A 13,067-nucleotide genomic window follows, 5' to 3' on the forward strand; every position below is an offset into this window, starting at 1 on the left:
TTAAGTCGTATACCTTGGTGATAAGGTTTTTTTGCTGGGAACCTCCGTAGACCCAGAGGGGCTCGCGGCGATAGGCCCTTGCACCGTTCGCTATGCGCTAAGTCGTATACCTTGGTGATAAGGTTTTTTTGCTGGGAACCTCCCTAGACCCAGAGAAGCTCGCGGCGATAAGCCCTTACGCCGTTCGCTACCGTTCATCAATCATAAAAACTTTTAAAGCAGGCATTCTATTACAGATGATGCCTACGTGTCACGGCCAGCTTACATGACATCAGAAATGATTGGACTCGGAATAGAAGCATGTCCGGTAGTGTGGTCAAATGACAGATGCAGACACGGTGTATTTCCTGTTGAGGGCGATGAATGAAGATATGACACCTCCCAGTTGGCCGGTTATTTGTTAATAGTCGGCACTCTACTCTTATTGCTGCCAATTTGGAAAGAGTAGCAGGATTCAAGTAAACATGGATGACTCAATCCGCTTCTTTACAAAAATTCCACAGCAGGCTGAGGTGGCCTAACCCATGAACTGACCGATCCTAGGCAAAATACTAAGCTCTATGCTTTTTACAACCTATGTTTAGATGTACAATGCCTTCCAGAAATGTTCGATCAGTACTGATATCACGGCTAGAAACCACAGCCTACTATTCATAGCCGTATGCTGACAGTAATGTTTTGATGAATCATCTTGTTATATTTATTGGCGAGCTAGTCCCATCTGGTAGACACATTAAGCGGGGCTCTTCTGAAATACAGTAATGTACATTTCATGATCCATTCTGCCATCAATAAGATGTAAGATAACCACGCCAGCAGCACTATCGTATTTAATCGCTACAACTACCGGGTGCAACAATTTATGATGAGCTTCTCAAGAGTATTCTTTGCTTTTGCAACCCATTTTTGATCGATGTATCACACTACCTAGACAACTTGTCTTAACGTTTAAACGATATGAATTTACGATTTAAACGATTAAACGATCCAGCGGTGTCATTGCGTTGTATGATAATATGTGAAAATCGGGGTCTCTCTCGGTAAATACTTACCTATGAAAAAATTTCCTCAGAAACCTTTGTTTGTATTGAGTAAGTGATCCTTCGGGCCTAAAAAAAAAGGTGAAATATTAAAGTGTAACCGTATTTTATTTGAGTCGCACTTAAAGTATAAATGTAGATAGTATTTCATATATTCAGTGAACTATCGTGATACAAATGCATTTGTAGACATGAGTCTTAGTAATATAGACAGTATTTGCTTAATTAGATATTTAATTATTAATCTTTATTTACTGTTGTGTATCATATGTATTTTGTAAACATATTTGAATGATTTATTATATATAGCGACAATTTCAATAGATATTGGTACCTTTTAAGAAATGTTCTTTTCTAAATCGATTACCTTCGATCTATTTAAGCAGTTCGATTTCAAAATGGTCGAGGCGACGCACATGCGTTAGATATTACCGAGTTTTGATAGTAATGATAATTTATGTGTTTTTGGTGTTGTTACTGTCGGCATCTGTATACATGAATTATATTTTTGTTTTTACTCCTTTGGGGACCATTGGATGTCGGTAACTCTGTGTTGTCGGCTACGCGTCTGCTGTTCGACATTCAGTGCACGTACACCAACTATACTGCTTCCACTATACGGCATGCAGCGAAGATCTACCCAAGACATTCGGGTGGGACTTCTTCTCGCTTGAGGAAGAGTTCCAACGACAGGGAGTGCCTAATAAGCAGTGGATCAAAAGCGACATTAATTCAAACTATCAGGTCAGATTATAGTGATAGTAAAAGCTATTCTCAACTACGTGTCACGAGCTTTCTTCCCACGGACTGCCACTGAAATATAGTGCACCAAAATGTAGAATATATATATTTCTAGCCCAAGATACAACAGCGTAAATTTTATTTATTAGATTCGAACATAAACTGCTACTGTTTTTCACTAAATAAATTATAGCATTTCACTAGAATTCTAATAACAAACCAATGCATTGTGTATTCGCCGTTACTCTCGTTCGCCGCACCTCAAAAAAATGTTTCTTTTCATCAATTTCAAAAGAAATTTTCGAGCCTGATCGATGCAGCTAGCCATATATCTTCTGCAGTTATCAATCCGTTTTCTACCTTACGTCGACAGCACTTCTCGTTATTAATGACAATTCTGTATAGAAACCGATCATTGTGGCTGCGTATTGCCCGGTGCTGGGCGAGGTTTTGAGAATCGGTGATACGCCTTGGTTTTATATGCCCTTCGCCCCGTTCGTGGCACAGCCAGACTCCTACTATCTAATAAAATGCCATATACTCAGGTGAATGAGAATTGTCAGATGCTGGCAGCTTATCGTCTCCTCCAATTAACGAGTTACTGGTTGTTCGAGGTTTTCATCGACCTCAGGTGATAGATCAGTGTGGTACGTTCTCCAAATCTATTTTCGACCTTAGCAAACCTCGTCAAGTACAACCTTCAGTCATTGTAGAGTCCTTGCGGTACACAGCACGAACACCTCAAGCTGTTTCGGCAGATGTTTCTCCAGGTCAAAGCCGAAATGTAGTGGATGCGACAAATTGATTTAAAATTACGATAAGAATAAAAAGAAATTATAAGAGCTTCACTGAGAAGCCAAAGCACCTTTGAATGGTATATAAAAGTAAATGAACAGCCGAGAGCAGTAAGAGAACATTCAAGATAAACGGCCATAATATACGTTTTAAACTATGTATATTTCGATTGCAATCCTGACAGGCCAAGCTGTCTGCCTCGTCTATGCTAAGACGACGGCGACGGCGACGACGACGACGACGACGGGCATCACTCACCTAAAGCAATTCACTGACACCGCATCACTGATACTAATCACTTAATCATACTGAATAGAGAGAAGTGACAGCGCGAGCATGGCTGCTTAGCTGTTATAATACAAGTACGGTAAGTATTCCGCAGACCTCTATCCGGGATTGACGGCTGGCTTGTCTGCCCGCATGTTCGACTCGTCGTAGCTGCCTTAGGAATATATATATTGCTGCGTGCCCACCTCTATCTGTTCCTTCTTCTCACGCTGAATTTGATCAGAATGTTAACATTCGTTGCGGTTTACTTTGACGTTACCGTAATTCCACGGGTTTTCTCACTTATCTCACTGTGGGGTGATGGCATAAAGGTTGCTCTACGGACGAGAGTTCACTCTCAAGTAGTAGTCTGTGCAATCTTCAAAGGAATCTATGCGCACGTACACACATGAGACATCAGCAGCATGTGCACCCCTTGCAAATTCGAAATAACGACGACGACGACAATAATGATAAAAATTGAATGTTTTTACTGCACGCAAACGTTCAGTGGCTGAAAATATCGTCGAGAACGCCGCTGTTCATCAAAGAATTCAGCTGATTGGTTTTAATGTGGCCGAGCCTCAATTGATGCTCAATTGACGATGTTACGCCGCTGTATCGTTGGCATCAAGCCTTATTTCTTATGTTTTCTACAGCTTATAATAGCACATGGATGAGGCCCCATAAGGTACGATGTGGCTAACACGGAAATTTAACGTCGGTTAGCGCGCACCTGGGTCGTAAGACGAGTTCAGAGTCAGCTAGGAGACTTGCTAGATGTTGGCTTTTTCGTAGAATTCCAAAGAGCTGGCTGAAGGAATGGGGCACGACGATCCCTACGGAGCCTCACTCTCCTGAATGAAGCTTCTCGATTACGATTTTTTCGTATTTCGATTTCGAATTTTTCCTCGCTGAGAATAGCTCTCTGTACTATATGCTTTTGCCGCTTATCATGTCCGTAGCACTAGCTACGGTCGCGATTACCCTACGAACTAGTTGAAGGAGTTCATATCAGGCCAACGCGTGTTTGCTCTACGTTCACGAGAAAGGTCTAATGTTCATCTGCATGTACTTATCAACATACTTGCATGTCTACTTAAGCTTTTAATTTAATAATAACGTATCGTTAAATGTATCAGTTATAAATACTCTAGTTACTTTTCGTAGTTCGTTAATTAATAATCTAATAAAACAGCGCCCAAGCGGCTGTAGTATGGAAGTATAGTACTGAAGATTCTGTTTACTATGTGAGATTGCTAAATTCACGAGTTTCCATTCAATGCCTTCGGTCGCTATGGGCTTCACTGCACAGCGGTGCAATGGAAACCAATGCGAGCTTTATCAGATATATCTCCCAGTTATCATATAACACTCAACTCTCGCTGGATTTTGCGACAACTAATGTTCTTTCAGCACACAGAAGCACATCGATACCGTCTCGTCGGCATCTCTACCGTTCCCGATGCGGTAACAGTGAGTCTTTGGTAATTGGTGGTAACGTTTTGGGATATTTTTGATAGAACTCGCAGCCAGCTATTTTTCGCTCATTTTATCTCTTCTACTGTGCTTTCGCAAAATCATTGTCATCATAATTACCATCATCATTAACGTCAAGCGGCTACAGACGATTTCACCCTCTGTAGCCGTTTGTCCTAGCTTCTCCTGCCTCCCGGCCTGTCTCCTTCGCTCTGTCAGCGTCCCAATGATGATCAACGGCTGTTGATCGCCACACAGTTTTGTGTCAACCTGAGTGTCAGCTAAAATTGGCTCTCTAGTCGGTAGCCGCAATAGCAAATTTATTGCTTAAATTTAATGTAATTGACTTCTATCATCCAGCGCCTCTCTCTCTCTCTCTCTCATTCTCAGCTCTCCGTCTTCGTTGTTTCTTTTTTGCCTCTCGTCTGTCTCTACCGTCGACGACTACTATTAAAGTAGCACTTTTGCTGCTGTCGGCGGCGACAACGGCCCAACTTTAAGCGGCCCTACTTCATCTATAATACTTCTGCTACTGCTGCTAGCCAGCCGGCCAGCCTCAACATACGCTAAGTGCAGAATCTTCCTCCGATGCTTGTTACTGTTGTCGTAGTGGTTGTGACTCAGGAGACAGAGAATTTCGGTTGATGATTCGATCGACTGAATGTCGATGCCTCGAGACTCTCAGTTCGTTTCCCATTGGGGTTGTTGGTCCGATTCAACCACATCGCGCGTCGTCACTGCAAAAGTCGTCATTTGAAGACTGGACAGGATCGGGGGGTGGGGAAGCGTAGAAGAAAGGTCTTTGCGCGGAGGTGATTTTGTTATTTATGATTTTCGACCACGTAATGGCCCCCGCTGCAGAGACAACACACGCACGTACGCACACGCTATAGAGCAAAACGACGCCGGAGAATCAGTTCAATATTTTTCTGCTGCTGCTGCTGTTACTCTCTCTCTCTCTCTCTCTCTCTCTCTCTCATGCACATACGCACACACACACACGCACACGCACAGTATCTCTATGGCTAAACGGACGACGTCCGCCAGACAGCGCCAAAGCAGCGACAACAGTAGCAGCGTCGCTGACAGTCGATGGCGTACCGCCGGTAGCAGCTGGGCAAAGTCGATCAGTGCTACCGCCGCCGTCAGCATTACCCGTAGCGTCAAGAAAACGGAAGATAAGGCCAAAGACCAACCAGTTAGCAGCTATCGTCGACATTTCAGTGCTTCTGTCACTCAGTTCTTTGCTACTACTGAGGCTAGAAGCAGTCCGTCCTGCGGTTTCGATGCGGCGGTCCTGTGTTACCGTGTTTTTCTGCTTCGTTCTTCGTTTTTCTGCTACTTCGTTTTCTGATCTTGCCTGCTACTACCGCGACGTGCCATTGCTGCTATCGATCTACGATAGGTCGGATAGAATTGATTGTGGCGGACCACATCACTTTGCGCATGGTATCTTGAGAAAGATCTTATACGATATGTCTTAGCTCGATCGCTATCTTTCCATTTTGGCTAATATGTGATGCCTAAAAAAGATTGGTACAGATTTGGATTTGATGATTTTTTTTTTTCTATTATAAACATAGAACACAAAAGTATAATTCTATAGTTCTTAAGCTATATTGTCTCATGCCTAGGATGGGGCATCGCTTATTTGCTCAAATAAACTGATAGCACTAAGCGTGTAAGCAGTATACTAGAATAGTGCTACATAATTTGTTCGTGAAACGGCACTTTAAATAGCTTCCCCGTGAAACATGCAGCGTAAATATTTGGGGGCTAAAAACTAACTTTCTCAGCGGAGGTCGTGACAGCCAGGTCAACGTCAAAAGGCCTTACATTCTAGGAAGACCTGACGGTAGGCCATAACCTCTATCGACTTCATACTGAGCTAGTCGTATACAGACAAGGCTAAGAAACGAACAAGTTACCATAGACTGGACGCAGATCGCTCGGCCTCGACTTAAACTGCCTCCAGCCTAGCTAACTATCTACCGATCTATTGCCCAGCCAAGTCTCAATACACATTCTATCCTGAGTACTACAAATACATGACCGCGGCCGAAACCAGCCTGTAATTTTTTCGACAAGAGTCGGATCTCACTACTTGTAGAATCCCTACTGGCCCACTACACCCTTCGGCATCGAAGACACATCCGGGAGCTTTCCACGAAGCGGTACAAGGGGTTTTATCTTCAATCCACGTTGTAGCATAGCGCGTTGAGGATCACTTAACGTACGTTCTATATGTATGCATGCATGTGCATGCCATATACGTAGACCTTTGGGTGGGGCCAGTATTGGCTTTGTTGCCAGGCGGCCTGCAGCTTGCGATTCGAGCTGATTACATAGAGCTCTTGGGATTACCCGGTTGAAGCACGGTTGCCCTTCTGTTAATACATACTTCGTAGGGACTAATAGTACAGGTTAAATTACGTGTGTGTGTGTGTGTGTGTGTACTATATACATGTTGGATATTTTGATTAGGGCCAAGCGACCGTCATGTGAAGACAGCCACAGACAGATTCCTCTAGCCGATGGCGTTGTCATAAGACACGAATGTCTCTGTCGATCGGGCAAACGTAGACATCAATAATCAGCGTAGTGGTGTGGTAATGCGCATGTTGGAGATGGATAATGTCTACTTTGTGACGGTTGACGATCTCTCCCACCGTCAATGCGAGTCAATAGGTGATAGTTCTAGGACGAGGAGGTTGAGCATCGCTTCTGCTCGTATCCACTCTGTTGCTACCGAAACCATTACAACTATTATTATACGACTATTAGCAACGTTGTCGTACGAAAGTCCAACAGTTCCCGCTAACGAATATGATTGTGCCTGCTGTCGCGGGTGCTGCTTTTGTTGTTGTTGTTGTTATTGTTAATAACATCGGAATAGTCAACAATAACATACTTCTGATATCGGTAGAGACAAACATTTACGAACTCGTTTCAAGCAGCTGCCGTCTAGATAATGGCTACTGATGCTGTTATCACTGCAGAAAACAGCTCATTCTGCCAGAGACGGTCACTTCTTGTAGTCTCGCCTGGTTTCGTTTGTACTTAACCTTCAGTACAAATCACCGTAGATTTATCTATTAAAAAACGTAATTGATTAACAAAGTGCTAAGGTTAACTTGGCAGGCTACTAATATAATAATCTTCTTTTTGATTAGATTCCAGTTAGCAGCGTACTGGTTGCTGTTAACTACATATACATATGGTGCATACATGGCTATTACGTGCGACATTAAATTATGGTGTATATAAAAAGTACGAGGTAATTGTCAGTCGGCAGGACTATGCATAAGCGAAATACCAGTTTTAGATACACAAAGTTATAGTTAGTTCGTTAGTGGATACGAGCAGAAGCGATGCTCAACCTCCTCGTACTAGAAGTATCACCTATTGACTTAAGTTAACAGTAACAACACTAATGCATCAGATTCTTAACTTATAATATGCACATGTAACTTATGGTACTATAAGTTAGAACGTATGCATACATACATAGATGCCACAAGGTAACTCTGCCATCCACCCTAATGGAGCTATGTCTGGTGGCTGCTAGATATTCATACCCCAACGTGTTTCTCTCAGATTGAAACTACAAACTTGACTACAAAAGCACATCAGTATATCATTGCCTTGCTTAGACGTTCCGTCGTCGCATATTCCAAATTACCTTCTGAAAACTTCATTGATTAGGTCTTCATACACCTATGAGCTATCAACTGCACGTTCTAAGCACGCGTCGCTTCGAGCGTCGTAAAAACCCTATAATCGTTTATAAAATATATTCATATGAAACCTATAGCTTATCAGTAGTTACTTCAATCCTATTTTTGCTACATTATGGTTTTTGTTCAGCGACACTTTAGTCCTAATGCAAAATAGCCACTGGACTTACCTAGTCAATCTGAATCAATTCGTAGGTGCTAAATGCGGCATAGCAACATAAGTTCGACTTTAGGATAGCACCAGCCTGTTTGGTACGACGCGATAGAGAGTAAAAACAATGAAGACTTTAAAGTAACTTACGCATGCTTAACATTAGTGATCCTTTTTTCTACCTAATAAGATAAACATCTGACTTCACGTGTCTAAATGCGACAATGTTTGATGTCCTATCGCAATGATCCCCTCATGTGCGACACCCGTTATCGTGCGTCTCAATAAATGCTATCAGTAATTGCTTGTAAGATGGTGCCGATATATCACAGAAACATTAAAGTTTTTAACGCTTATCTAAAACCAATCAATTCTACGATAACAATGAGCTGGGTATCTGACTGACATATCGGGAGCCGGCGCTCCTACGAGAATATCGGCGGCTAGCTGCATATGCTATCAAGAAGGGTTTGTGACGGGAAGTTTATTATGTCAGCCGACCTGTTTCTGCGCCTACCTAGTAGTTCTCAGGCAGTCCGTTAGAAACTGACCACAAGACCATGCTGAACTAAATCGAATGTCAACACCCGTAGACCGCATGAAGGAAGGAAGAACGTCGACATCCGACAGAGGATCTGTCATTGAGGCAGGACATTTTGACGTCATCTTTACTAAATTTACCCCCTTCCGTCGTCATTACGCAATTTAATTTCTCGTTTTTTCTTAACTGTTTAGAACAATTCACCCATATGGCTAAAGACGATCTCATTGCCCTAATAAATACTGCGAACTCGTAACGGGCGCCATCAACTCTCAAGCGGGGACGATAAGCTTGAATGGAGACCCCCCTTGAAGATACCCCATTTGGATTCGTTCGTTTCACCTTCACAAGCCTGACAGAGGTACAAGGGTGACACTTCAAGGACGTCACACATCATCGATATCTTTATCCGCTTTTCATTCTTTGAAACCGATCCTATGTGCTGATAGAGTGATGAATATTGCCTACTTACTACAAGCGTAAATTAAGCAATAGCTCGATCATCTCTAGCTTTATACATTCTTTTATGGTAACGCACCGTCCACTGGACGAGCATATCGCTTTACCGTAGTAGTTGCTTTGATAATAACACAAGTTAACACCGGATTTGCTCGCCCAAATCTTTCAAACTCGCCACGTCCATTGCTTGGCAACAGTACGACGTATGCTTCAATAATAATGAATGTTCTAATACTTTGTGACACGTTACGATCATCTGGCAAATGAGCACGCTGACAGAATTGTGATACTCGCAGGCGAGTGTGCTCCTGTGATTTCTGCTTTCACAACAACAACAAGAACAATTTCGAAAAATAGCCTTTGGCCAAACCACATTAAGAATGATTGAGCAGAACGATTGTTGTTGTCATTAGCCAGTAGCAGCTAAACGAGATCACTCATCGATTTCTTCTTAGGTTCGATTCGTTTAGTTCTTTTGCAAACGGCTACTCGTCGTCATCATCACGTAGTCGTGACGCACTCGGCTTGCTTGATCTCAGCGACATTTTGACGTCGCCATGATTGATCAGATGTCTGCCTCTCGGCGACAGCAGAATACCGCTAACGACTTCGTCCGCCCCTATACTTGCTTTATTCGCCCAGCTCGTGTCCAGTGATGTCGAACTGCGCTCTTCTTTACCAGAGTAGGCCGGTTCGACCTGTGCCTATGGGATTCTCTGGACCCCTTTCAGAGAACACTCAGCATTGATATTTGCAATAACTGCGGCACCAGCATCGACGGCAGAGCTGGGACAGGTAGATAGGTACGATCATGACAAGGAAGTACAGCGAGTACGTGCAGACAGAGTTGGCGCACACGCAGAGACACAAACATGCATGTGCCTTTGTATGCACCTTTAGATTTATAGTAAAATCAAAATTGCCAGACTTCCGTGCTTATCTCGCCGTGCCGAGATTAGTAATGACAGAAGCAGCAGCAATCGACCCCATTCGTGTTGATACTGACCGCTGATCTCGTTTGCCTCAGCAGTAGAACAGGAGGCGTGACACGCGTGAGGCTGACGTCTGAAGAAACTACTACCTCCGAAGTTACTGCCGGTTTTCTGCGTTCGAACCTGCCAGCTTCGGCTGGCGGTTTTCGCTGAGCCTGGCTGACTTTCTGATCCTACTGATGGCGTCGCTGCTGGTGCCGGTTCGTTTAGCGGTGATCTGCCTTAGGGTAAATGCAGCAGCAACAATAACATCAGTATGATCAGCAAGGTTATTCGACTGCTACTTTTTCGTCGGTGCAGACGGTATGATAGGACGGAACAAGAACAGACGAGAGTGACCGACCAACGGCTATCCGATATTCACTACTGAAGAAGCAACCGGACGGAGGCCGGGGCCCCGATAACTGTTCTACCTGTCTACCTATCTACCGATTGACTAACCATCACTGAGTCATTTACTCCTGTCTCGATAGCAAGCAGTAGCCGCACAGGTGGCTGAAGTACACAGTGCAGCATTGTATGTACCATGTACAACGGTCGAAACGAATGAACGGCCAAATGTCTCTAAATTAATTTTTCGAATTATAGGCACAAGGGTAAATGCGCATCGATATTTTTATGCATCTGGGCAGAAAGAACGAAGTCAGCAACCCGTTCTTCAGTAGGTGATTGAATAGTCAACAAACGGAAACCTGTATCTTTTTTCTATCATCACTGTGCGATGCAGTTCTCAGCCGAAGAGTACTAACAGAAGACTGCACGCTTATGTCATGTTTGCATAACAAGTCAATGCTTGAAGCGACGTCTTCGGCGGTGCTGGTGCTCCGGTGGTGGCTTCGAGAGAGCTCAAGCGTCCTCATCCTAGAGTGGCTGAAGGCTTGTTAGGTTTGCCCTCTACCAATGGCGCTATGTGTATGCTCAGCAAGCGATCGGTAAACTAACAAGGCAGTATTAATTTCAACATGTATTAAAACATTTTCCTTGGCTCTCGATGGCAGTTTCTTACGACATCACTAAGAGAGCCGTAAAGCGCACGCGTTTAGTCTCCTAGCCACGTAACGCGCCAAGCTAGCGTCGGCATTTGGCCAACGTGCTCCGAAACAGTAAATGACCCCACTTTTAATTGCCAACACAAAGCCTGTCTGCTAAATGCTCGTATAAAGCAGACTCGCCTGCAACGCATATAGTTACGCCGGTGCTCGTATGTGTAGACATAACTAAGCGACGTTTATCGTAAGACTTCCAAAATGAGCTAGGTGACATGATGAGGTGAGACAGCCTGTTTCTGAGAACTTCAAGACAGCCGTTAAGCCGAAGTTTTGGTGCTAGCTTCCCACCAAAAAATGCACGATTATGAACGAAGTGAGGGTCGAGGAGGGTTAAATACGATCGATTAGTGACTTAAGGTGGGAGACGAATGAGAGGAGGTATATAAGAGGGAAGGGGGTCGGCATAAAGCGAGGGGGTCTGAAAGAATCACACGGGTATCCGGCAGGCAACAGCAGAATATATTACTAATTAGTTTTCACGATAACTCTGTGGTCGTCGCAAAATAGGGCCTGTCAATATTAACGACAAACAGGACGATGAACGAATCTCGAAAGGAATAGCAGTCTCGCATAACGTACACGCGAAGCACAACGGCAGAAGTGCCTCAAAATGAAAACGAGCGCCTTGCCTGGTCGTGCATCTGTACATAAGCTCAAGTAGCTAAACCTAAAAAATACTCCATCGGAACCGATGCGAAAAAGGCGATGTGTATTGGTAGCGAACAATGTTCATCGATGATAATTAATGCACTCAGGGGCAGCGATCGTTTGAATTCGATAACACAGAGACAACTCGCGCTTGTACGCGACAGGGTCGATATTACGTGAAAAGAAAAAAAAATTAGCAACCGTAGGACATCTACGACACCGTACGCTTGTAATGAAAGCTGCGGAAACGGTGGATCGTTACCGAATAGTAATTGAAGGTACCATAGCGACAATATGTAGCTTTGCGTTGACGTGAAAGACCAACGTGATTTGGCTTGCTGCACCTCGCGTCGAGTTTGTCTGTTGCCTGTTGGATTTGTCACTTCATCTTCTGTCCAATTTAACAGACGTAAACCGTGTTCGCTTTACTTTCGTCTGCTGTCGTCTTTCAAAAATGGCCGCTCTCGAATTCTGTCCAGTTTTCGCGGCGCTTCGATGCGTCGACGAACAGCCAGGTAGACAAACAAGCAGTGATGGCATGTCATGCAAAGAAGTGCCACGAACAGCGAGTGCCTAGCGGGCACCGCTATATCCACTCTTCATGCAACTCGTCGTTGGTTTTCAGAGCGATAATTGTTTTATGCACTTGTAAACATTATCTCGTTGATGTAGCTACCTGACTTGACGTTCTTCTCGATATTGTTGACGTTGTTATTTTGATAGTTGTCCCGAGCTAGCTGAAAGCTCGCTCACGAGTGATCCAGATTAAATAGCAAGACGATCACGAGCCGCTGCGGACGGGCGGAACAAGATAGTTTTCATCTTTGACTTTACTTCAACTCGGACATCTGCTGCTGCTGCTGGCAGTACTGCTTTTACCTCTCCGGGTAAATACGTCGCCGAACGTCGCATAGGTACGCATCGACCGCAACCCTTCAGAGGGAGCCAGCGGGACAGCGTTGCCTATCGAATTAGCAGGCAACAGAGATGACATGACGGCCACACTAATAGAGACTGGCAGGAACGAAGCTTTAACGCCAGCATTAGTAATAGCCAGACACGTCGCGTAAGATGAGTAGAGAGAAGATTTTTGCCTGTAACAATTTTTAAGCAATTATTCGACGCGAAAAAGGTGGCATTTCATACAACGCCTATTTCTAATCGGCAT

General features: G+C 43.9%; 2 protein-coding genes and 1 long non-coding RNA gene across 17 annotated transcripts in view; 2 read left to right on the forward strand and 1 right to left on the reverse strand.

Moving 5' to 3' along the window:
- LOC111245514 (phosphatidylinositol-3,5-bisphosphate 3-phosphatase MTMR6-like) overlaps positions 1-2,774 on the forward strand; it is a 20,201-nt gene extending 17,427 nt beyond the window's left edge. For 8 of the 11 annotated variants that reach the window (XM_086976630.1, XM_086976625.1, XM_086976626.1 and 5 more), the window contains one exon: positions 1,627-2,774. In XM_086976630.1, the coding sequence (XP_086832756.1) occupies positions 1,627-1,857 (231 nt within the window). In that variant the 3' untranslated portion in view covers positions 1,858-2,774. The remainder of the gene's footprint in view (positions 1-1,626) is intronic. The other 3 variants (XR_015318425.1, XR_002671372.2, XM_086976629.1) reach the window with 3 other exon arrangements.
- LOC111245502 (uncharacterized) overlaps positions 1-13,067 on the reverse strand; it is a 73,126-nt gene that overhangs the window by 6,332 nt on the left and 53,727 nt on the right. The window lies entirely within an intron of this gene.
- The window catches only part of LOC147758390 (uncharacterized), an 88,217-nt gene continuing 77,944 nt past the window's right edge, over positions 2,795-13,067 (forward strand). The window contains exon 1 of the long non-coding RNA XR_015318431.1: positions 2,795-2,943. This is a non-coding gene — a long non-coding RNA (uncharacterized LOC147758390). The remainder of the gene's footprint in view (positions 2,944-13,067) is intronic.

Source organism: Varroa destructor, unplaced genomic scaffold, assembly GCF_002443255.2.
Source record: "Varroa destructor unplaced genomic scaffold, Vdes_3.0 BEIS01000001.1, whole genome shotgun sequence".
Taxonomy (NCBI): domain Eukaryota; kingdom Metazoa; phylum Arthropoda; class Arachnida; order Mesostigmata; family Varroidae; genus Varroa; species Varroa destructor.